The sequence below is a fragment of the Tachypleus tridentatus genome, chromosome 9, assembly GCF_004210375.1.
Source record: "Tachypleus tridentatus isolate NWPU-2018 chromosome 9, ASM421037v1, whole genome shotgun sequence".
Lineage (NCBI taxonomy): Eukaryota > Metazoa > Arthropoda > Merostomata > Xiphosura > Limulidae > Tachypleus > Tachypleus tridentatus.
The window spans coordinates 164,308,778-164,335,363 of record NC_134833.1 but is presented as its reverse complement, the minus strand read 5'-3'; the positions used below and the strand labels follow the sequence as shown (position 1 = coordinate 164,335,363).

General features: G+C 31.9%; 1 protein-coding gene across 1 annotated transcript; it reads right to left on the bottom strand.

The window, feature by feature from the left end:
• Positions 1-1,731: 1,731 nt before the first annotated feature.
• On the bottom strand, positions 1,732-26,236 carry LOC143226844 (ATP-dependent RNA helicase TDRD9-like). Its single transcript, XM_076458333.1, has 10 exons — positions 26,132-26,236; positions 19,295-19,417; positions 16,814-16,948; positions 15,067-15,213; positions 13,557-13,628; positions 13,173-13,379; positions 11,743-11,881; positions 9,116-9,231; positions 2,319-2,540; positions 1,732-1,953 (listed from the first exon to the last, which is right to left on the bottom strand). Exons 4-9 carry the CDS (start codon positions 15,120-15,122, stop codon positions 2,465-2,467), a joined length of 666 nt encoding a protein of 221 aa, XP_076314448.1. The 5' UTR covers positions 15,123-15,213; positions 16,814-16,948; positions 19,295-19,417; positions 26,132-26,236; the 3' UTR covers positions 1,732-1,953; positions 2,319-2,464.
• Positions 26,237-26,586: the final 350 nt, after the last annotated feature.

Here is a 26,586-nt window from a genome sequence, read left to right as displayed (position 1 = left end):
TTGGTGGAGCAGGGTGAAGGTGTCACATGATAGGAGTACTCTGCTACATGAAAGAAGTGTTGGATCTTTGGATTTCAGCAGTGGAATGAAGGCTAATGGCATGTGTTCAACAAATTTGCCAATAAAGGGGATCTCTGAAAGAAGTGATGGTATAACAAAATCGTTTATTACACAAGTAAATATATTGACTTATTTCAACACAGGCTTGGTCAATTTGATGGATCATGTGACCTCTGTACTTGTAAAGTCTTCATAGATTTAACTTTCAATACAGTGCGAATATCTTCACAAAAGTTACAAAAATCACTTTTTGTAGAATGACTGTAAAATGAAACTACATTCATTTGTACTAAGTCGCTTTATGCTAGCACCAGTACATGTAAGTTTATATGCAAAAACGGCTCGTTTGGGTTGAGAAAATATTTTACATAGAAGGTCGAAACGTTGTTCGCTCTTCTATGTAAAATATTTTCTCAACCCAAACGAGCCGTTTTTGCATATAAATTTCTCAACAAGTGGGTTTCTCGACATTACTGATGTATGTTTATAATCTAATTCTATTGCTCTTTGAATGATGTCTAACTACTATCTGTGCCATTATAAGTTGTAAGTCACTTAAAGTACCTGCAGCTTATGTTACAACCATGTCTAACTACTATCTGTGCCATTATAAGTTGTGAGTCACTTAGAGTACCTGCAGCTCATGTTACAACCATGTTTAACTACTACCTGTGCCATTATAAGTTATTAGTCACTAAAAGTACCTGCAGCTTATGTTAGACTATCGAATTACATTACCCACTTGCTGCTCGCATGCTTGCCTAGTGAAACATTTTTATATTATTTATTTTACTGAATCTCATCTTAACTAACCTAAAACATCCCTATTTTAGTTATTTTTATAATAAATAAACAATAAACACTAAAAACAAAGAATAAATTACTTGTCCAATCTTCTTTCAAACTGATTTCAGTAATGTACTAAATTTTTATTTTACTAAATAATGTATCAAAGTATATAGATAAATAAAATGGAAAAATTAGACAATTTCCCCAACCTCACAAATTTTCTGGCCTTTCTAATTATACAACAAGGGCAGTATGCAAGCTAGTCATTAAGTTTCTCACTGGAACATAGCTTGTAATCTTAGTGAAACGTTTTGTTCAGAACACATCTCTGGAAATGACTAGAAAACACCAATAACAGCTATACAAGTACAACTACTTTGTGTCACTATAACCCTTAAAACATTATCTTCCTCTGTAAGATAAAAGTTTGTGAAGTTTAATTTAAATTTTCAAGTGTGGTCTGTTTTACATTTCACTGATTTAGCAGTGAAAGAAGAGAGAAAAGGCAGCTAGTCTTCACTAGCCACTGCCAACTCAATGGATACTCATTTACCAATGACTAGTGGAATTGACTGTCACATTGTAATGTTCCTACTGCTGAAAGGGCTAGCATAATTAATTCATGGGATGAGGATTTGAACCCATAACTCTAAAACTGTGAGTCAAGCCATACCGGGCCTTATCAAATGTAACCAACAGCTTACTATTTTATATTATTTAGGTGTGTAACAACACAAACACATTTTTACAATGGTTAAGAGTACCTGTGAAACACTACAACAACAAAAAGATATGTTTGTAGTTTAGAACTTCTGAAAATTGGAAGGCGTGGATGAGATAGCGTGTGAACATATGTTTTGCTTCATTCAGTAACTTATATCACACATTGAGAAGATTTTATTGGAGAATTAAAACATGAGAATTTCTTGTGTCTATGTAAACAAAAGAACAATGTTTATAATACAAACTGCTCTTGGACATTAAGCAAAAAGTTCCCCTTCTCTCTCGAAGTGGTATTCTGATTCCAAGTGCAGCAACAATTCTTGTGGACAATAAAGGATTACATCACACAGGTTACATCTGGTCACCTCTCGCTGCAGAGATCTAGTGGTGAGAAAACATTAAAAGTTTAAACAAAATTATAACCAACAAGTTTGGTTATGCAAATAAAACTTGTCACAGACAAACAATTACAGTGTGAGAGTTTTCTCAGTATTATCAACTGTAAATTCTAAGTGAAAACTGTTTTAACTCAACAGTCAAGCTTGAACCACTATGTAACTATAACATCAGTAATAACTGACAGATTTTTGTTTTGCACACAAAACAATGTTCCTTTTCACTGATTTGTGTAATTATAAGGGCACACAAACAAGTAAAATCATTGGAAATAGAAAGAAACAGTGTAATATTTACTTTGTTACAAAGGTACATAGACTCTAGCACTCAGCAATGTTCAACATGTGTACCTGCTTGCTTTAGTCTGCAGGTCGATAAGGTGCTCCCTCATCTTTTCAACATATGTATCTTCACACAGACTAACAGCCTTATGGAGAGGTAGAACATGGTAGCTGTCAGCTTCAGTGCCCTCAGACATGAGCACAGCTGGTACTCCTCAGGCACTTGCTGCCAGCGATGACTTCTCTTGAATTCTTGAGGCTCTCGAGGCGTCACGATTCCTGGATATCAACCTGAAACAGTTTAATAGTGATTGTTGAAAGGGCATTAATTTACCATAGTGTTTTGTTTTAAAGGAACACTTATTTGCATTTAAAGTAATACCTATAAGAATTTTAACATGAAGATAAACTGTACAAATGAAAAACACTTTGATTTTTTCTTTATTTCAACAAAAATCCTTGTATGTGTCAAACAAAAACTACCTGTTTACACTTCAGAGTACCTGTTAATCTTACTTCTTAACAACATGAAACTGTAAACTGTGATGACTACACTTCAGAGTACATGTTAATCTTACTTCTTAACAACATGAAACTGTAAACTGTGATGACTACACTTCAGAGTCTGTTAATCCTACTTCTTAACAACATGAAACTGTAAACTGTGATGACTACACTTCAGAGTATCTGTTAATCTTACTTCTTAACAACATGAAACTGTAAACTGTGATGACTACACTTCAGAGTACCTGTTAATCTTACTTCTTAACAACACGAAACTGTAAACTGTGATGACTACACTTCAGGTACCTGTTAATCTTACTTCTTAACAACATGAAACTGTAAACTGTGATGACTACACTTCAGGTACCTGTTAATCTTACTTCTTAACAACATGAAACTGTAAACTGTGATGACTACACTTCAGGTACCTGTTAATCTTACTTCTTAACAACATGAAACTGTAAACTGTGATGACTACACTTCAGAGTACCTGTTAATCTTACTTCTTAACAACACTTCTTAAAACTGTAAACTGTGATGACTACACTTCAGAGTACCTGTTAATCTTACTTCTTAACAACATGAAACTGTAAACTGTGATGACTACACTTCAGGTACCTGTTAATCTTACTTCTTAACAACATGAAACTGTAAACTGTGATGACTACACTTCAGGTACCTGTTAATCTTACTTCTTAACAACACGAAACTGTAAACTGTGATGACTACACTTCAGAGTACCTGTTAATCTTACTTCTTAACAACATGAAACTGTAAACTGTGATGACTACACTTCAGAGTACCTGTTAATCTTACTTCTTAACAACATGAAACTGTAAACTGTGACGACTACACTTCAGAGTACCTGTTAATCTTACTTCTTAACAATATGAAACTATAAACTGTGATGACACTTGCATTCAAATAATTTACCATAATTAACAATTTCAATCTCAAAATGTTGCAAAGTGGATGCATTTTGTTTTTTGATAGCAAACCTAATGTTATTTAAACAGTTTTGAAAACTGCACACAGACTTATTTTTATAACCATCTTTCATTAAAAACTAGATCTGAAAATAATTAATATACAAATTCACATTTATTACCATTATAAATGACATCAGCTAATACGTCTAATAACAGGGGAAGTTAGGAAAACTAATTCACTATATTCGTATATTATGTACTGCTGTAAACACAAGTGTCAAACAACAAGTGTTTTCTCATATGAACGAAAGAAAATAAGTTGCTTACTAAACATAAGACACATTAAGTGAAATATAAAAATTTGTTTGCCACTTCTTCTCTTGGATGAAACTGCATAAATACATGATAATTTGAAAAAAAGTTAGAATTACACTGATCAAGTGTGTTCCATTTACTAATTAGGTGGACATGACAGACTGCATACTGAGCTATAAGTCTCAAGTGTATTTACTAACTAGGTGGACATGACAGACTGCATACTGAGCTATAAGTCTCAAGTGTATTTACTAACTAGATGGACATGACAGACTGCATACTGAGCTATAAGTCTCAAGTGTATTTACTAACTAGGTGGACATGACAGACTGCATACTGAGCTATAAGTCTCAAGTGTATTTACTAACTAGATGGACATGACAGACTGCATACTGAGCTATAAGTCTCAAGTGTATTTACTAACTAGGTGGACATGACAGACTGCATACTGAGCTATAAGTCTCAAGTGTATTTACTAACTAGATGGACATGACAGACTGCATACTGAGCTATAAGTCTCAAGTGTATTTACTAACTAGATGGACATGACAGACTGCATACTGAGCTATAAGTCTCAAGTGTATTTACTAACTAGATGGACATGACAGACTGCATACTGAGCTATAAGTCTCAAGTGTATTTACTAACTAGGTGGACATGACAGACTGCATACTGAGCTATAAGTCTCAAGTGTATTTACTAACTAGATGGACATGACAGACTGCATACTGAGCTATAAGTCTCAAGTGTATTTACTAACTAGGTGGACATGACAGACTGCATACTGAGCTATAAGTCTCAAGTGTATTTACTAACTAGGTGGACATGACAGACTGCATACTGAGCTATAAGTCTTAAGTGTATTTACTAACTAGATGGACATGACAGACTGCATACTGAGCTATAAGTCTCAAGTGTATTTACTAACTAGGTGGACATGACAGACTGCATACTGAGCTATAAGTCTCAAGTGTATTTACTAACTAGATGGACATGACAGACTGCATACTGAGCTATAAGTCTCAAGTGTATTTACTAACTAGGTGGACATGACAGACTGCATACTGAGCTATAAGTCTCAAGTGTATTCACTAACTAGGTGGACATGACAGACTGCATACTGAGCTATAAGTCTCAAGTGTATTTACTAACTAGATGGACATGACAGACTGCATACTGAGCTATAAGTCTCAAGTGTATTTACTAACTAGGTGGACATGACAGACTGCATACTGAGCTATAAGTCTCAAGTGTATTTACTAACTAGGTGGACATGACAGACTGCATACTGAGCTATAAGTCTCAAGTGTACAAACTATACATACCTTGTCTTTCTATTCAACTTGTGAAGTTATTGAAAAATTAGTGAAATTTATGATTTAGTATAAATACTATACAAAAATATATCTATATGTTCAAAGTTATACAAAAATATACATGTTTAAAAGTAACCTTTTCAGTACAGATCAGATAAAGTTATTTCATGTAGTTATCACAACTGAAAAACAAACACACACTTAAGCTACAAATATCTTATACACTATAACCTGATACTAAAGCAACAAATATCCTCATATACTATAACCTGATACTAAAGCAACAAATATCTTATACACTATAACCTGATATTAAAGCAACAAATATCCTCTCATGTACTATAACCTGATACTAAAGCAACAAATATCCTCTCATGTACTATAACCTGATATTAAAGCAACAAATATCTTATACACTATAACCTGATACTAAAGCAACAAATATCCTCTCATGTACTATAACCTGATACTAAAGCAACAAATATCCTCTCATGTACTATAACCTGATACTAAAGCAACAAATATCCTCTCATGTACTATAACCTGATACTAAAGCAACAAATATCCTCTCATGTACTATAACCTGATATTAAAGCAACAAATATCTTATACACTATAACCTGATACTAAAGCAACAAATATCCTCTCATGTACTATAACCTGATACTAAAGCAACAAATATCCTCTCATGTACTATAACCTGATACTAAAGCAACAAATATCCTCTCATGTACTATAACCTGATACTAAAGCAACAAATATCCTCTTATGTACTATGACCTGATATTAAAGCAACAAATATCCTCTCATGTACTATAACCTGATACTAAAGCAACAAATATCCTCTCATGTACTATAACCTGATACTAAAGCAACAAATATCCTCTCATGTACTATAACCTGATAGTAAAGCAACAAATATCCTCTCATGTACTATAACCTGATAGTAAAGCAACAAATATCCTCTCATGTACTATAACCTGATACTAAAGCAACAAATATCCTCTCATGTACTATAACCTGATATTAAAGCAACAAATATCCTCTCATGTACTATAACCTGATATTAAAGCAACAAATATCCTCTCATGTACTATAACCTGATACTAAAGCAACAAATATCCTCTCATGTACTATAACCTGATACTAAAGCAACAAATATCCTCTCATGTACTATAACCTGATACTAAAGCAACAAATATCCTCTCATGTACTATGACCTGATATTAAAGCAACAAATATCCTCTCATGTACTATAACCTGATACTAAAGCAACAAATATCCTCTCATGTACTATAACCTGATACTAAAGCAACAAATATCCTCTCATGTACTATAACCTGATAGTAAAGCAACAAATATCCTCTCATGTACTATAACCTGATAGTAAAGCAACAAATATCCTCTCATGTACTATAACCTGATACTAAAGCAACAAATATCCTCTCATGTACTATAACCTGATATTAAAGCAACAAATATCCTCTCATGTACTATAACCTGATACTAAAGCAACAAATATCCTCTCATGTACTATAACCTGATATTAAAGCAACAAATATCCTCTCATGTACTATAACCTGATATTAAAGCAACAAATATCCTCTCATGTACTATAACCTGATATTAAAGCAACAAATATCCCCATGTACTATAACCTGATATTAAAGCAACAAATATCCTCATGTACTATAACTTGATACCAAAGCAACAAATATCCTCATATATTATAACCTTATACTAAAGCAACAAATATCCTCATATATTATAACCTGATACTAAAGCAACAAATATCCTCTCATGTACTATAACTGGATATTAAAGCAACAAATAACTTATACACTATAACCTGATACTAAAGCAGCAAATATCCTCTCATGTACTATAACCTGATATTAAAGCAACAAATATCCTCTCATGTACTATAACCTGATATTAAAGCAACAAATATCCTCATGTACTATAACCTGATATTAAAGCAACAAATATCCTCATGTACTATAACTTGATACTAAAGCAACAAATATCCTCATATATTATAACCTTATACTAAAGCAACAAATATCCTCATATATTATAACCTGATACTAAAGCAACAAATATCCTCTCGTGTACTATAACTGGATATTAAAGCAACAAATAACTTATACACTATAACCTGATACTAAAGCAGCAAATATCCTCTCATGTACTATAACCTGATACTAATGCAACAAATATCCTCATATACTATAACCTGATACTAAAGCAACAAATAACTTATACACTATAACCTGATACTAAAGCAGCAAATATCCTCTCATGTACTATAACCTGATACTAAAGCAACAAATATCCTCATGTACTATAACCTGATACTAAAGCAGCAAATATCCTCTCATGTACTATAACCTGATACTAAAGCAACAAATATCCTCATGTACTATAACCTGATACTAAAGCAACAAATATCTTATACACTATAACCTGATATTAAAGCAACAAATACCCTCTCATGTACTATAACCTGATACTAAGGCAACAAATATCCTCTCATGTACTTTAACCTGATACTAAGGCAACAAATATCCTCTCATGTACTATAACCTGATACTAAAGCAACAAATATCCTCTCATGTACTATAACCTGATACTAAAGCAACAAATATCCTCTTATGTACTATGACCTGATATTAAAGCAACAAATATCCTCTCATGTACTATAACCTGATACTAAGTTACAGATATTAATTCACACATTATAAACCCACACTCAAGTTACAGATATTAATTCACACATTATAAACCCACACTCAAGTTACAGATATTAATTCACACATTATAAACCCACACTCAAGTTACAGATATTAATTCACACATTATAACACCCACACTCAAGTTCCAGATATTAAATCACACATTACAACACCCACACTCAAGTTACAGATATTAATTTATACATTATAAACAACACTCAAGCTACAGATATTTATTCACACATTATAACACCCACACTCAAGTTCCAGATATTACTTCACACATTATAACACCACACTCAAGTTCCAGATATTAAATCACACATTATAAACAACACTCAAGCTACAGATATTTATTCACACATTATAACACCCACACTCAAGTTACAGATATTAATTTATACATTATAACACCCACACTCAAGTTCCAGATATTAAATCACACATTATAACACCCACACTCAAGTTCCAGATATTAAATCACACATTATAACACCCACACTCAAGTTACAGATATTAATTCACACATTATAACATCCACACTCAAATTCCAGATATTTATTCACACATTATAACATCCACACTCAAGTTCCAGATATTAATTCACATATTATAACACCCACACTCAAGTTCCAGATATTAATTCACACATTATAACACCCACACTCAAATTCCAGATATTTATTCACACATTATAACATCCACACTCAAGTTCCAGATATTAATTCACATATTATAACACCCACACTCAAGTTCCAGATATTAATTCACACATTATAACACCCATACTTAAGTCACAGATATTAATTCACACATTATAACACCCACCCTCAAGTTACAGATATTAATTCACACATTATAAACCCATACTTTAAGTCACAGATATTAATTCACACATTATAACACCAATACTTAAGTCATAGGTAATTCCACACAATGAAATGATATAAAACAAATTGTTATACAAGAATCCTTGTTGTACAAGTTAAAACATCTATCATTCAGACCAGTCTAAGTATGTGGAAAGTAATGACAGCATGAAGAAATACAAAACACGTGTTTCTTACTCCTGTAGATGTCTCTTGACACGCTGCTGGATGTTCCTAATTTGAAGTGGAGCCCACTGAGCTAGCTCCTCTTCACTCCCCAGTAACAGATTAACTCCCATTCTAACTTTGTTGATCTGAGGAATATCATTATAACAAGTCATAAACTGCACAGGGGCCAAACCATAACAACCAGGATTAATGAAATTTCAATCTCAAAAACAAAACATTTAAAGAAAGAAAGTAGAATTCAAAATAAACAGGTACCGTGAATACACTATCAATCACAGGATAGATTTATCATTATTAACTGATCAATCTTCAATCAAAATTTAGTGTATGCATATGTATACAGTTTGAGATATTTATAAAAGGTTTGTTATGAGTTAACACCTAAGGTGACAAACAGAAAAAGTCTGAAACAAAAAAGGTTGAAACTCGTATAAAGAAAAATTACATAACGACAAGAAAATATCACTTAAAACTTACTGGTTACAACATGTGTTAAGATTCTTAGAACTGTACAGCTACAGGTCACTGACTGTAAGATAAGACTTTGCTATAAATATTACTGTGTAAAGACATTACTATAAGTTTTACTAAGTGTGTTAAGAATGTTACAACTACACAGCTATAGGTCACTGATGGTGTAAGTAAAGACATTACTATAAGTACCACTATCTGTGTTAAGAATGTTACAACTACACAGCTATAGGACACTAATTGTGTAAGTAAAGACATTACTATAAGTACCACTATCTGTGTTAAGAATGTTACAACTACACAGCTATAGACCACTAATTGTGTAAGTAAAGACATTATTATAAGTTTCACTATCTGTGTTAAGAATGTTACAACTACACAGCTATAGGACACTAATTGTGTAAGTAAAAACATTACTACAAGTTTTACTATCTGTGTTAAGAATGTTACAACTACACAGCTATAGGACACTAATTGTGTAAGTAAAAACATTACTATAAGTTTTACTATCTGTGTTAAGAATGTTACAACTACTCAGCTATAGGTCACTCACTGTGTAAGTAAAGACATAAGTGTTAAGAACTGTAAGTAAAGACATTACTATAAGTTTCACTATCTGTGTTAAGAATGTTACAACTACACAGCTATAGGACGCTAATTGTGTAAGTAAAGACATTACTACAAGTTTCACTATCTGTGTTAAGAATGTTACAACTACACAGCTATAGGACACTGATTGTGTAAGTAAAGACATTACTATAAGTGTCACTAACTGTGTTAAGAATGTTACAACTACACAGCTATAGGTCCCTGATTCTGTAAGTAAAGACATTCCTATAAGTTTCACTATCTGTGTTAAGAATGTTACAACTACAAAGCTATAGACCACTGATTGTGTAAGTAAAGACATTACTATAAGTTTTACTAACTGTGTTAAGAATGTTGCAACTACACAGCTATAGACCACTGATTGTGTAAGTAAAGACATTACTATAAGTATCACTATTTGTGTTAAGAATGTTACAACTACACAGCTATAGGACACTGATTGTGTAAGTAAAGACATTACTATAAGTTTCACTAACTGTGTTAAGAATGTTACAACTACACAGCTATAGGACACTGATTGTGTAAGTAAAGACATTACTATAAGTTTTACTATCTGTGTTAAGAATGTTACAACTACACAGCTATAGGACACTGATTGTGTAAGTAAAGACATTACTATAAGTTTTACTATCTGTGTTAAGAATGTTACAACTACACAGCTATAGGACACTTGTTGTGTAAGTAAAGACATTACTATAAGTTTTACTATCTGTGTTAAGAATGTTACAACTACAAAGCTATAGACCACTGATTGTGTAAGTAAAGACATTACTATAAGTTTCACTAACTGTGTTAAGAATGTTACAACTACAAAGCTATAGACCACTGATTGTGTAAGTAAAGACATTACTATAAGTTTCACTAACTGTGTTAAGAATGTTACAACTACACAGCTATAGGTCAGATTGTGTAAGTAAAGACATTACTATAAGTTTCACTATCTGTGTTAAGAATATTACAACTACACAGCTATAGGTCAGATTGTGTAAGTAAAGACATTACTATAAGTTTCACTATCTGTGTTAAGAATGTTACAACTACACAGCTATAGACCACTGATTGTATAAGTAAAAACATTACTACGAGTTTTACTAACTGTGTAAGTAAAGACATTACTATAAGTGTTACGTACTGTGTTAAGAATGTTAAATCTATACAGCCATTGGTCACTGATTGTGTAGTGTAAGAAAAGACATAAGTGTTACTAATTGTGTAAGTAAAGACATTACTATAAGTGTTACTAAGTGTGTTAAGAATGTTACAACTATACTGTGATAGGTCAATATATTAACAATTACAGATTATACTAGGAATTCACCTTGTGTAACAATGTTTTGCTAACAAGTTACTTTATTGTCTTTTATTTCACTGCTAAATATTACCTTTTGGTTGTTACAGCAGCAAATGAATGAATTAGATATTTCTGTCATAACAGTATAAGTTATGACATGTTTAAATTACTCAAATGATTATGTTTAAATACACACAGCAGTGACAGAATATATTATATATTTACTGTCATTAGTAGTTGAGAATTTATATTTATTACTACTTACAGCACTGATATCTTCACAATCAAATGTTGTGTCAAAAACAAGTTCCATGTCATGATCTGGATAGATGGACTGCTTTGTTCCGGGATCATATCCCAGGCCACACAGGGCTCCAGTGTAACATGTGCGCTCCTTGTCAGTCCTGGCAACATTTTTATATTATTAATTTACAATAACTCTTTAGTGGAGAGAAACAAACAATGAGATTCCAGTTAATAACAGATATTTCACACAAATCATTCTAAGACAAAAATTATCTAACAAACTGAGTTTCATACATTAAGAATGTATAAAAACCTAACATACCCTAGATAATACAAAGAGAAGTTTCTTACACTTGATTTTAGCCTCCTAATAAACAACAAATTACATAAATATAATATTTCAACAAAACTTTGTTTATAGACAACAAAAATGAGAAAATTTTAAGTAAGACTTAGTGGGAACAAAGTAAGACAAAACATTTAGGTACAGTTCCACACTAACATATAACACGAGCAGTGGATTAGTGCATATGATGCAAGCCTACAATGTTAGAAAAAACTGTGGTCTGATAGACTGATGGTTTGTTGAGACAGGTGGATTTCTCACACTGTATAGGACAGATATAATTATTTATGAACAGAAGTGGACTTTATCTCTTAAAATGTAACTGTATAATACAAACTGAATAAAAACATGTTTGAGTACTTTTAAATCTTTGTAAACAGCATTTTAGAAACACAAATTCTAAACAATTTTCAAAATATTGATTACTAAGAAAGACCTGGTGGTTAGGAAGCACAACTTATTTCAATGTGTATACATTCTCAAACAACCAAATGAAAAGTTCTAACAACACTGTCATATAAACATCTACCATTCAAATCTGTGTTATCTAATGAGTGGGCCACAATCAATCTAAAGTTTGTTAATAAACACAAACTGATAATAGTGCAGACAATAAACCTACAACATTAAAAAACCTACATAAACAGTTTCACACTAACACAGCATATAGAGATCAATGCAATATTGAATATAGTGCAAACAAACCTACAATATTAAAAACCTACATAAATACAGTTTCACACACAACATAGAGATCAATGCAGTATTGAATATAGTGCAAACAAACCTACAATATTAAAAACCTACATAAATACAGTTTCACACACAACATATAGAGATCAATGCAAATAGTGCAAATAAACCTACAATATTAAAAACCTACATAAACACAGTTTCACACACAGCATATAGAGATCAATGCAATATTGAATATAGTGCAAACAAACCTACAATATTAAAAACCTACATAAATACAGTTTTACACACAACATATACAGATCAATGCAGTTTTGAATATAGTGTAAACAAACCTAGAATATTAAGAAACCTATATAAATAGTTTCACACTAACACACAACATGTAGTATTCATTAATGTAATACCTTAGCTCTGCATATGGTGCAAACAACAATGCTATGATGGAAGACAACCCATGTACATTTGGCATTAATGTGGTGTTTCTGACTACAATAGCACTACCAGTGGAATTCAGTCCCACATGACTAGCTACTAGCATTCTCTCATGTTGGTCCTGAGGTTCTGGGTCTAAGGCCACAGAATTGACACTGTCACGATCCATATGAACTGTCCTAGATTTAAAGGAATTTCAAAAGAAAATTAAAAACGTATTAACATACATAGTGCCTAAAGAATAGAATCACATACAAAATAATCCTTTATTACAATCTATATAAACATTTTCAACAAGAACAGTCTTTACTATAACTACATCACTACCAAGTAAATACAGTAACTACATCACTAACCTGCTAATACCCAAACAACTTATTCCACGATCACGATATTTCCAGTGGACTGTATGGTCCTTGAAGACGTAACTGTTGGTAAAAGAATAAAATCAATAACACAAAATCAACAGCTGTTCAATCATTGTATAAAGCTTACAATAACAGCTATTCCACTCACGCATAAATACACGGAACAACAGCTATTCCACTCACGGCATAAATACACGGAACAACAGCTATTCCACTCGGCATAAATACACGGAACAACAGCTATTCCACTCACGGCATAAATACACGAACAACAGCTATTCCACTACGGCATAAATACACGGAACAACAGCTATTCCACTCACGGCATAAATACACGAAACAACAGCTATTCCACTACGGCATAAATAACGAAGCAACAGCTATTCCACTACGGCATAAATACACAAAACAACAGCTATTCCACTACGGCATAAATACACAAAACAACAGCTATTCCACTACGGCATAAATACACGGAACAACAGCTATTCCACTACGGCATAAATACACGGAACAACAGCTATTCCACTACGGCATAAATACACGGAACAACAGCTATTCCACTACGGCATAAATACACGGAACAACAGCTATTCCACTACGGCATAAATACACGGAACAACAGCTATTCCACTCACGGCATAAATACACGGAACAACAGCTATTCCACTCACGGCATAAATACACGGAACAACAGCTATTCCACTACGGCATAAAAACACGGAACAACAGCTATTCCACTACAGCATAAAAACATGGAACACCAGTTGTTCCACTACGGCATAAAAACATGGAACACCAGTTGTTCCATTACGGTATAAAAACATAGAACAGCAGTTGTTCCATTACGGTATAAAAACATAGAACAGCAGTTGTTCCATTACGGTATAAAAACATAGAACAACATCTATTCCATTACGGTATAAAAACATAGAACAGCAGCTATTCCATTACGGTATAAAAACAGAACAGCAGCTATTCCATTACGGTATAAAAACATAGAACACCAGCTATTCTACTACGGTATAAAAACAAAACAGCAGCTATTCCATTACGGTATAAAAACATAGAATAACAGCTATTCCATTACGGTATAAAAACATGGAATAACAGCTATTCCATTACGACATAAAAACATGGAATAACAGCTATTCCATTACGACATAAAAACATGGAATAACAGCTATTCCATTACGACATAAAAACATGGAATAACAGCTATTCCATTACGACATAAAAACATGGAATAACAGCTATTCCATTACGACATAAAAACATGGAATAACAGCTATTCCATTACAACATAAAAACATGGAATAACAGCTATTCCATTACGACATAAAAACATGGAACAACAGCTATTCCACTGGTATAAGACTCAGATCCACAACTATTCCAGTGTGAGGTTAGGGCATGGAATGGAAGTACTTGATCCATCATTTTGGAACAGATATGAACTAGTTACAATACAAGTCAGGACTAAATCTATATAACCAACCACTTTAGTTGTAGATGATGATGGCTTCTCCTCAAACTCTTGTTTAAAAGGGACATGAACAAAACCTCCTTCCTCTACATCGGAGCTCAGCGGTAACATATTATAGGTTGAAAACATCTGAAGGTTTATGCGAAGTTCGTGGTTTTGCTGAAAAAAATATGAGTTTATTTTTATTTTCTTACAAAATTCACTGGTTTGTTTATAAATAAACTTTAATTAAACTAGATTTCAAGATTTATAGTTTCAGTTAAAACAATCCACAGAAAGGAATTAAAACAATTCACAAAAACAATTAACAAAATCCACAAAAATACTCTTGAAATTGTTTTATTAGATTTAAACTTCAGAAAACACCTATACAATAAAACATACATACAAAGGGTTAAAAAGCTGAGACATCAAATAACTGTTTGATTCTATAATGAGAAAGAAAAACACAAACTGAAATATACAAAAGTTTATATAAAGAATGAAAATTATGTTTGAGACAGTGAAAAGTAATTCTATAAAATTAGCAGTGAAAGTACCTTTATGTACAAGTTGCAGTGAAAGTACCTTTATGTACAAGTTGAGGTGAAAGTACCTTTATATACAAGTTGCAGTGAAAGTACCTTTATATACAAGTTGCAGTGAAAGTACCTTTAATTACTAAAAAAGCAGCAATGAAAGTACCTTTAATTACTAAACAAGCAGCAATGAAAATGACTAATTACTACAGAAGCAGCAGTGAAAGTGACTTAATTAATTGAACATACACATTTATGGTAGGAGTTAGAACTTGCACTACAAAAGGATACTTTTGATGATGGACTAGTTAAGATCACTGATCAACCTTAAAGCAGTCACCTTAGCAATCACAAACTCTGTCAGACATTTCCTTCTCCCTGTCAAGAAGTCTGCAATATTATTTTTACTACAATATAAGACCCAACAACACAGGCACCTTTACAATAGGATGAAACATAAAATGATCTTCTTAAGAGATCTGTCAGTACATTGTACCACACAACATTTTACAACACAGGCACTTTTACAATAGGATGAAACATAAAATGATCTTCTTAAGAGATCTGTCAGTACATTGTACCATATAACATTTTACAACACAGGCACCTTTACAATAGGATGAAACATAAAATTATTTTATTAAGAGATCTGCCAGTACATTGTACCACACAATATTTTGCAACACAGGTACTTTTACAATAGGATGAAACAAAAAATTTTCTTCTTAAGAGATCTGCCAGTACATTGTACCACACAATATTTTACAACACAGGTACTTTTACAATAGGATGAAACATAAAATGATCTTCTTAAGAGATCTGTCAGTACATTGTACCATATAACATTTTACAACACAGGTACTTTTACAATAGGATGAAACATAAAATGATTTTATTAAGAGATCTGCCAGTACATTGTACCACACAACATTTTACTTTCACTACTATATTCAAGGTAAGCTTTGATGGCAGTGAAAAACCAAGTATTCTATGCCCTATAGTTTGGGTAAGTATTGAATTAAAACTACAACCAAACTTAAAGCACAGTTTGAGTCTCTCTACATAACTCTTACCTTTGAAAGGTGACTCTCCTCAGCTGCTTCACCAAACTGATAATCAACTACAACCAAACTTAAGTCTCTCTACATAACTCTTACCTTTGAAAGGTAACCCTCCTCAGCTACTTCACCAAACTGATAATCAACTACAACCAACCTTAAGTCTCTCTACATAACTCTTACCTTTGAAAGGTAACTCTCCTCAGCTGCTTCACCAAACTGATAATCAATTAACTTTTTATTAATGCTCATTTCCTGTCCATTGGGAAGAACCTTCACTAGCTCTAACCGTACCACATTCTGCACAACTGAATACACCTGGTGGATAAAGCAACAAGCTTTAAATGCAAACAAATGTTCCTGGTAATTGAAGTTATGATTTACTTTCATCACATACATTAAACACACACTCACACATTTGTATCACTGAATTTACATGTTGTTAGCAACACATCAAAATAAACAGAAATAATCTGTACATTAGTGTTACACTCCAGTAATTAACACAGACTAATCTGTACATTAGTGTTACACTCCAGTAATTAACACAGACTAATCTGTACATTAGTGTTACACTCCAGTAATTAACACAGACTAATCTGTACATTAGTGTTACACTCCAGTAATTAACACAGACTAATCTGTACATTAGTGTTACACTCCAGTAATTAACACAGACTAGTCTGTACATTAGTGTTACACTCCAGTAATTAACACAGACTAGTCTGTACATTAGTGTTACACTCCAGTAATTAACACAGACTAGTCTGTACATTAGTGTTACACTCCAGTAATTAACACAGACTAGTCTGTACATTAGTGTTACACTCCAGTAATTAACACAGACTAGTCTGTACATTAGTGTTACACTCCAGTAATTAACACAGACTAGTCTGTACATTAGTGTTACACTCCAGTAATTAACACAGACTAGTCTGTACATTAGTGTTACACTCCAGTAATTAACACAGACTAGTCTGTACATTAGTGTTACACTCCAGTAATTAACACAGACTAGTCTGTACATTAGTGTTACACTCCAGTAATTAACACAGACTAGTCTGTACATTAGTGTTACACTCCAGTAATTAACACAGACTAATCTGTACATTAGTGTTACACTCCAGTAATTAACACAGACTAATCTGTACATTACTGTTACACTCCAGTAATTAACACAGACTAATCTGTACATTACTGTTACACTCCAGTAATTAACACAGACTAATCTGTACATTACTGTTACACTCCAGTAAGTAATACAGACTAATCTGTACATTAGTGTTACACTCCAGTAATTAACACAGACTAATCTGTACATTACTGTTACACTCCAGTAATTAACACAGACTAATCTGTACATTACTGTTACACTCCAGTAATTAACACAGACTAATCTGTACATTACTGTTACACTCCAGTAATTAACACAGACTAATCTGTACATTACTGTTACACTCCAGTAAGTAATACAGACTAATCTGTACATTACTGTTACACTCCAGTAAGTAATACAGACTAATCTGTACATTACTGTTACACTCCAGTAAGTAATACAGACTAATCTGTACATTACTGTTACACTCCAGTAAGTAATACAGACTAATCTGTACATTACTGTTACACTCCAGTAATTAACACAGACTAGTCTGTACATTAGTGTTACACTCCAGTAATTAACACAGACTAGTCTGTACATTAGTGTTACACTCCAGTAATTAACACAGACTAGTCTGTACATTAGTGTTACACTCCAGTAATTAACACAGACTAGTCTGTACATTAGTGTTACACTCAGTAATTAACACAGACTAGTCTGTACATTAGTGTTACACTCCAGTAATTAACACAGACTAGTCTGTACATTAGTGTTACACTCCAGTAATTAACACAGACTAATCTGTACATTAGTGTTACACTCCAGTAATTAACACAGACTAATCTGTACATTAGTGTTACACTCCAGTAATTAACACAGACTAATCTGTACATTACTGTTACACTCCAGTAATTAACACAGACTAATCTGTACATTACTGTTACACTCCAGTAAGTAATACAGACTAATCTGTACATTACTGTTACACTCCAGTAAGTAATACAGACTAATCTGTACATTACTGTTACACTCCAGTAATTAACACAGACTAATCTGTACATTACTGTTACACTCCAGTAATTAACACAGACTAGTCTTAATTACACCAGTAATTAGTATGAACTACATTCTACATCTTAATTACACCAGTAATTAGTATGAACTACCTTCTACATCTTAATTACACCAGTAATTAGTGTGAACTACCTACTACATCTTTATCACACTCTAGCAATTAATGTGGACTACCTTCTACATCTTTATCACACTCTAGCAATTAATGTGGACTACCTTCTACATCTTTATTACACACTAGCAATTAATGTGGACTACCTTCTACGTCTTTATTACACACTAGCAATTAATGTGGACTACCTTCTACGTCTTTATTACACTAGCGATTAATGTGGACTAACGTCTACGTCTTTATTACACTAGCGATTAATGTGGACTAACGTCTACGTCTTTATTACACTAGCGATTAATATGTATTAACTTCTACGTCTTTATTACACTAGCAATTAATATGGACTACATTCTACATCTTTATTAGATAAAAGTTTTACCCTTGCAACAAGATTCTGTCCATCAACTTGAGTTTTAAACCAATCGCGAGCTTCTCTCGTCCATTGTCCTCGAGGTGACCTGAGGGCAGATGGGCGTACTTCACTCAAAACACACTCAAAAGCCTAAAAGAAAATAAATTTCAAAATTAAACTAGAGATTAAAAAATTAGTAATTAAATGAATAATAAAGATAGCATACATATAAGATTCGTGATGGTGACCTATTGTTATAACTAAAGAATCTTGTTAAGAGTCTAACAAATATACACTGAACAGAATGCTGATAAACATACCTATAAGAAGCATCATAATTTACTGAGTTAAGTCATTCAGTTTTATTGCTGAGACTAACTTTGAAACCATTTTACACTTGCTAATGTTTTCATACCATAACATTTAATACACGAACGTTTGGTTACAAATCAGTAAACATTACAGTAAACTACATGATAAACCTAATATTTCAATTATAATCTACATTTCGATACCAGACTCACTGATTTAAGTTCATTAAATAGTAGAGGATTAAATTTTGAGTGTGAATCAACAAATGCAATGACATGGCTTATGACCTGTGACCCATGTCAACAGGACTTAAGAATAAATTTAAAAAACATTCAACAATTTAGCAACTGTACAATGAACAACATGTGCTGATAAACCAGCCAACAGTCTAGCAACTCTACAATAAACAACATGTGCTGATAAACTAGCAAACAGTCTAGCAACTCTACAATGAACATGTGCTGATAAACCAGCCAACAGTCTAGCAACTCTACAATAAACAACATGTGCTGATAAACCAGCCAACAGTCTAGCAACTCTACAATAAACAACATGTGCTGATAAACCAGCCAACAGAGTCTAGCAACTCTACAATAAACAACATGTGCTGATAAATCAGCCAACAGTCTAGCAACTCTACAATAAACAACATGTGCTGATAAACCAGCCAACAGTCTAGCAACTCTGCAATAAACAACATGTGCTGATAAACCAGCCAACAGTCTAGCAACTCTGCAATAAACAACATGTGCTGATAAACCAGCCAACAGTCTAGCAACTCTACAATAAACAACATGTGCTGATAAACCAGTCGACAGTCTAGCAACTCTACAATGAACAACAGATGCTGACAAACCAGTAGACAGCCTAGAAATTAAGCAATGAACAACATGTGCTGACAAACCAGTAGACAGCCTAGCAATTAAGCAATGAACATGTGCTGACAAACCAGTAGACAGCCTAGCAATTAAGCAATGAACAACATGTGCTGATAAACCAGTAGACAGTCTAGCAATTAAGCAATGAACAACAGATGCTGACAAACCAGTCATTAGTCTAACAATTGTACAATTAACAACAGATGCTGACAAACCAGTCATCAATCTAGCAAATAAAAAGTCAACAAAAATTACTGAAGTTCTTGGTAGTTAAATCATTCTACAGTAAAGTAACCAGTAAATACATTAGTGGTTGTGCTGCCTTATAATGAAGAATAGTATGATAACATACATAATAGTTCAACAGTGATACAATCAAGAGTAATATGATAACATACATTATAGTTCAACAGTCATACAATCACGAGTAATATGATAACATACATAATAGTTTAACAGCCATACAATCAAGAGTAATATGATAACATACATAATAGTTTAACAGCCATACAATCAAGAGTAATATGATAACATACATAATAGTTTAACAGCCATACAATCAAGAGTAATATGATAACATACATAATAGTTCAACAGCCATACAATCAAGAGTAACATGGTGACATACATAATAGTTCAACAGCTATACAATCAAGAGTAATATGATGACATACATAATAGTTCAACAGTCATACAATCAAGAGTAATTTGATGACATACATAATAGTTTAACAGTCATACAATCAAGAGTAATATGATGACATACATAATAGTTCAACAGTCATACAATCAAGAGTAATATGATGACATACATAATAGTTCAACAGTCATACAATCAAGAGTAATTTGATGACATACATAATAGTTCAACAGTCATACAATCAAGAGTAATTTGATGACATACATAATAGTTCAACAGTCATACAATCAAGAGTAATTTGATGACATACATAATAGTTCAACAGTCATACAATCAAGAGTAATTTGATGACATACATAATAGTTCAACAGTCATACAATCAAGAGTAATTTGATGACATACATAATAGTTCAACAGTCATACAATCAAGAGTAATTTGATGACATACATAATAGTTCAACAGTCATACAATCAAGAGTAATTTGATGACATACATAATAGTTCAACAGTCATACAATCAAGAGTAATTTGATGACATACATAATAGTTCAACAGTCATACAATCAAGAGTAATTTGATGACATACATAATAGTTCAACAGTCATACAATCAAGAGTAATATGATAACATACATTATAGTTCAACAGTCATACAATTACGAGTAATATGATAACATACATAATAGTTTAACAGCCATACAATCAAGAGTAATATGATGACATACATAATAGTTTAACATACAATCAAGAGTAATATGATGACATACATAATAGTTCAACAGTCATACAATCAAGAGTAATATGATGACATACATAATAGTTCAACAGTCATACAATCAAGAGTAATATGATGACATACATAATAGTTCAACAGTCATACAATCAAGAGTAATTTGATGACATACATAATAGTTGAACAGTCATACAATCAAGAGTAATATGATGACATACATAATAGTTCAACAGTCATACAATCAAGAGTAATATGATGACATACATAATAGTTCAACAGTCATACAATCAAGAGTAATTTGATGACATACATAATAGTTCAACAGTCATACAATCAAGAGTAATTTGATGACATACATAATAGTTCAACAGTCATACAATCAAGAGTAATTTGATGACATACATAATAGTTCAACAGTCATACAATCAAGAGTAATTTGATGACAGACATAATAGTTCAACAGTCATACAATCAAGAGTAATTTGATGACATACATAATAGTTCAACAGTCATACAATCAAGAGTAATTTGATGACATACATAATAGTTCAACAGTCATACAATCAAGAGTAATTTGATGACATACATAATAGTTCAACAGTCATACAATCAAGAGTAATTTGATGACATACATAATAGTTCAACAGTCATACAATCAAGAGTAATTTGATGACATACATAATAGTTCAACAGTCATCCAATCAAGAGTAATATGATGACATACATAATAGTTCAACAGTCATACAATCAAGAGTAATATGATGACATACATAATAGTTCAACAGTCATACAATCAAGAGTAATATGATGACATACATAATAGTTCAACAGTCATACAATCAAGAGTAATATGATGACATACATAATAGTTCAACAGTCATACAATCAAGAGTAATTTGATGACATACATAATAGTTCAACAGTCATACAATCAAGAGTAATTTGATGACATACATAATAGTTCAACAGTCATACAATCAAGAGTAATTTGATGACATACATAATAGTTCAACAGTCATACAATCAAGAGTAATATGATGACATACATAATAGTTTAACAGTCATACAATCAAGAGTAATATGATAACATACATAATAGTTTAACAGTCATACAATCAAGAGTAATATGATAACATACATAATAGTTTAACAGTCATACAATCAAGAGTAATATGATAATATACATAATAGTTCAACAGTCATACAATCAAGAGTAATATGATGACATACATAATAGTTTAACAATCATACAATCAAGAGTAATTTGATGACATACATAATAGTTTAACAGTCATACAATCAAGAGTAATATGATAACATACATAATAGTTCAACAGCCATACAATCAAGAGTAACATGGTAACATACATAATAGTTTAACAATCCTACAATCAAGAGTAATATGATAACATACATAATAGTTCAACAGTCATACAAACAAAAGTAATATGATAACATACATAATAGTTTATAACATACATAATAGTTCAACAGTCATACAATCAAGAGTAATATGATGACATACATAATAGTTCAACAGTCATACTATCAAGAGTAATTTGATAACATACATAATAGTTCAACAGTCATACAATCAAGAGTAATATGATGACATACATAATAGTTCAACAGTCATACAATCAAGAGTAATTTGATGACATACATAATAGTTCAACAGTCATACAATCAAGAGTAATATGATGACATACATAATAGTTCAACAGTCATACAATCAAGAGTAATATGATGACATACATAATAGTTTAACAGTCATACAATCAAGAGTAATATGATAACATACATAATAGTTTAACAGTCATACAATCAAGAGTAATATGATAATATACATAATAGTTCAACAGTCATACAATCAAGAGTAATATGATGACATACATAATAGTTTAACAATCATACAATCAAGAGTAATTTGATGACATACATAATAGTTTAACAGTCATACAATCAAGAGTAATATGATAACATACATAATAGTTCAACAGCCATACAATCAAGAGTAACATGGTAACATACATAATAGTTTAACAATCCTACAATCAAGAGTAATATGATAACATACATAATAGTTCAACAGTCATACAAACAAAAGTAATATGATAACATACATAATAGTTTATAACATACATAATAGTTCAACAGTCATACAATCAAGAGTAATATGATGACATACATAATAGTTCAACAGTCATACTATCAAGAGTAATTTGATAACATACATAATAGTTTAACAGTCATACAATCAAGAGTAATTTGATGACATACATAATAGTTCAACAGTCATACAATCAAGAGTAATATGATGACATACATAATAGTTCAACAGTCATACAATCAAGAGTAATATGATGACATACATAATAGTTCAACAGTCATACAATCAAGAGTAATATGATGACATACATAATAGTTCAACAGTCATACAATCAAGAGTAATATGATGACATACATAATAGTTCAACAGTCATACAATCAAGAGTAATATGATGACATACATAATAGTTCAACAGTCATACAATCAAGAGTAATATGATGACATACATAATAGTTCAACAGTCATACAATCAAGAGTAATATGATGACATACATAATAGTTCAACAGTCATACAATCAAGAGTAATATGATAACATACATAATAGTTCAACAGTCATACAATCAAGAGTAATATGATGACATACATAATAGTTTAACAGTCATACAATCAAGAGTAATTTGATGACATATATAATAGTTTATCAGTCATACAATCAAGTGTAATTTGATGACATACATAATAGTTTAACAGTCATACAATCAAGAGTAATATGATAACATACATAATAGTTCAACAGTCATACAATCAAGAGTAATTTGATGACATACATAATAGTTCAACAGTCATACAATCAAGAGTAATTTGATGACATACATAATAGTTCAACAGTCATACAATCAAGAGTAATTTGATGACATACATAATAGTTCAACAGTCATACAATCAAGAGTAATTTGATGACATACATAATAGTTTAACAGTCATACAATCAAGAGTAATTTGATGACATACATAATAGTTTAACAGTCATACAATCAAGAGTAATATGATGACATACATAATAGTTTAACAGTCATACAATCAAGAGTAATATGATGACATACATAATAGTTTAACAGTCATACAATCAAGAGTAATATGATGACATACATAATAGTTTAACAGTCATACAATCAAGAGTAATTTGATGACATACATAATAGTTTATCAGTCATACAATCAAGTGTAATTTGATGACATACATAATAGTTTAACAGTCATACAATCAAGAGTAATATGATGACATACATAATAGTTCAACAGTCATACAATCAAGAGTAATTTGATGACATACATAATAGTTCAACAGTCATACAATCAAGAGTAATATGATGACATACATAATAGTTCAACAGTCATACAATCAAGAGTAATATGATGACATACATAATAGTTCAACAGTCATACAATCAAGAGTAATATGATGACATACATAATAGTTTAACAGTCATACAATCAAGAGTAATTTGATGACATACATATAGTTTAAGTCATACAATCAAGAGTAATATAACATACACAAGTTTAACAGCCATACAATCAAGAGTAATATGATAACATACATAATAGTTTAACAGTCATACAATCAAGAGTAATATGATAACATACATAATAGTTTAACAGTCATACAATCAAGAGTAATATGATAACATACATAATAGTTTAACAGTCATACAATCAAGAATAATATGATAACATACATAATAGTTTAACAGTCATACAATCAAGAATAATATGATAACATACATAATAGTTTAACAGTCATACAATCAAGAGTAATATGATAACATATATAATAGTTCAACAGCCATACAATGAAGAATATGTTAAAAACAGATGTCAATAGCCGAGTGGCTAATACATGGAATATTTATACAATCATTGTAAAATATAACTTGCCAGTTTACACATAACTAGTCTGGCAGCCACACAATTAAGAATAATGTTGTAATGACATATTATTACTTTATCAATTCTTTACACTGGACCACATTCTGAGTCTGGCACTGACACTCTGAAGAACAAAACCAGAAGTTCACACATTCCTAGTCTGATAACCGTACAGTAAATCTATGAGGACATATTACTACTTTATGAGCTTGACAATAACACAAGAATACATGAAGGTAGACTGATAGAAAAATGTATTAAGGTAATAATTTACTGAAATTGAAATAAGAAATGCAACACAGCTTAGCAAATGGACATTCACCTGAGCTGGAGCAGTCAGCAGGTCTGGTGTATTTTCAGGGTCAATCTCATAAATATCACTCAAGTTCTTGATGCAAGCAGTGTTACCATAATCAACAAAGAATACCTGTGATAAACCATACAAAACATCAAATACTGACAACTCTCCAACAATTGCATGTAATTCTGAACAAGTTGTATTACCATACCATTTATTACGTCACCCATTGTACACCTACAATTAACTTTTAGAACTTGGCATGAGATTTCAAAAGAAAGAAATATAAACTCATGTAAACCCTGTCCTACATGACATCTTCAAGGTGTAATTTTACACAACTTATATTACTACATCACTTATTATATAACCATGTGAACTTAGCATCAGATTTCAAAAGAAAGAAATATAAACTGATGTAAACCCTGTCCTACATGACATCTTCAAGGTGTAATTTTACACAACTTATATTACTACAT

What these genes read in the sequence shown, in the direction of transcription:
- LOC143226844 (XM_076458333.1), bottom strand. Translation starts at nt 15,122, where the DNA reads ATGTCCCTTTTAAACAAGAGTTTGAGGAGAAGCCATCATCATCTACAA. An exon ending in GCACCATATGCAGAGCTAAG is followed by an intron (nt 11,882 to 13,172) that starts GTATTACATTAA and finishes AAATGTTGCCAG; the next exon opens with GACTGACAAGGAGCGCACAT. An exon ending in ATTGTGAAGATATCAGTGCT is followed by an intron (nt 9,232 to 11,742) that starts GTAAGTAGTAAT and finishes GATATTCCTCAG; the next exon opens with ATCAACAAAGTTAGAATGGG.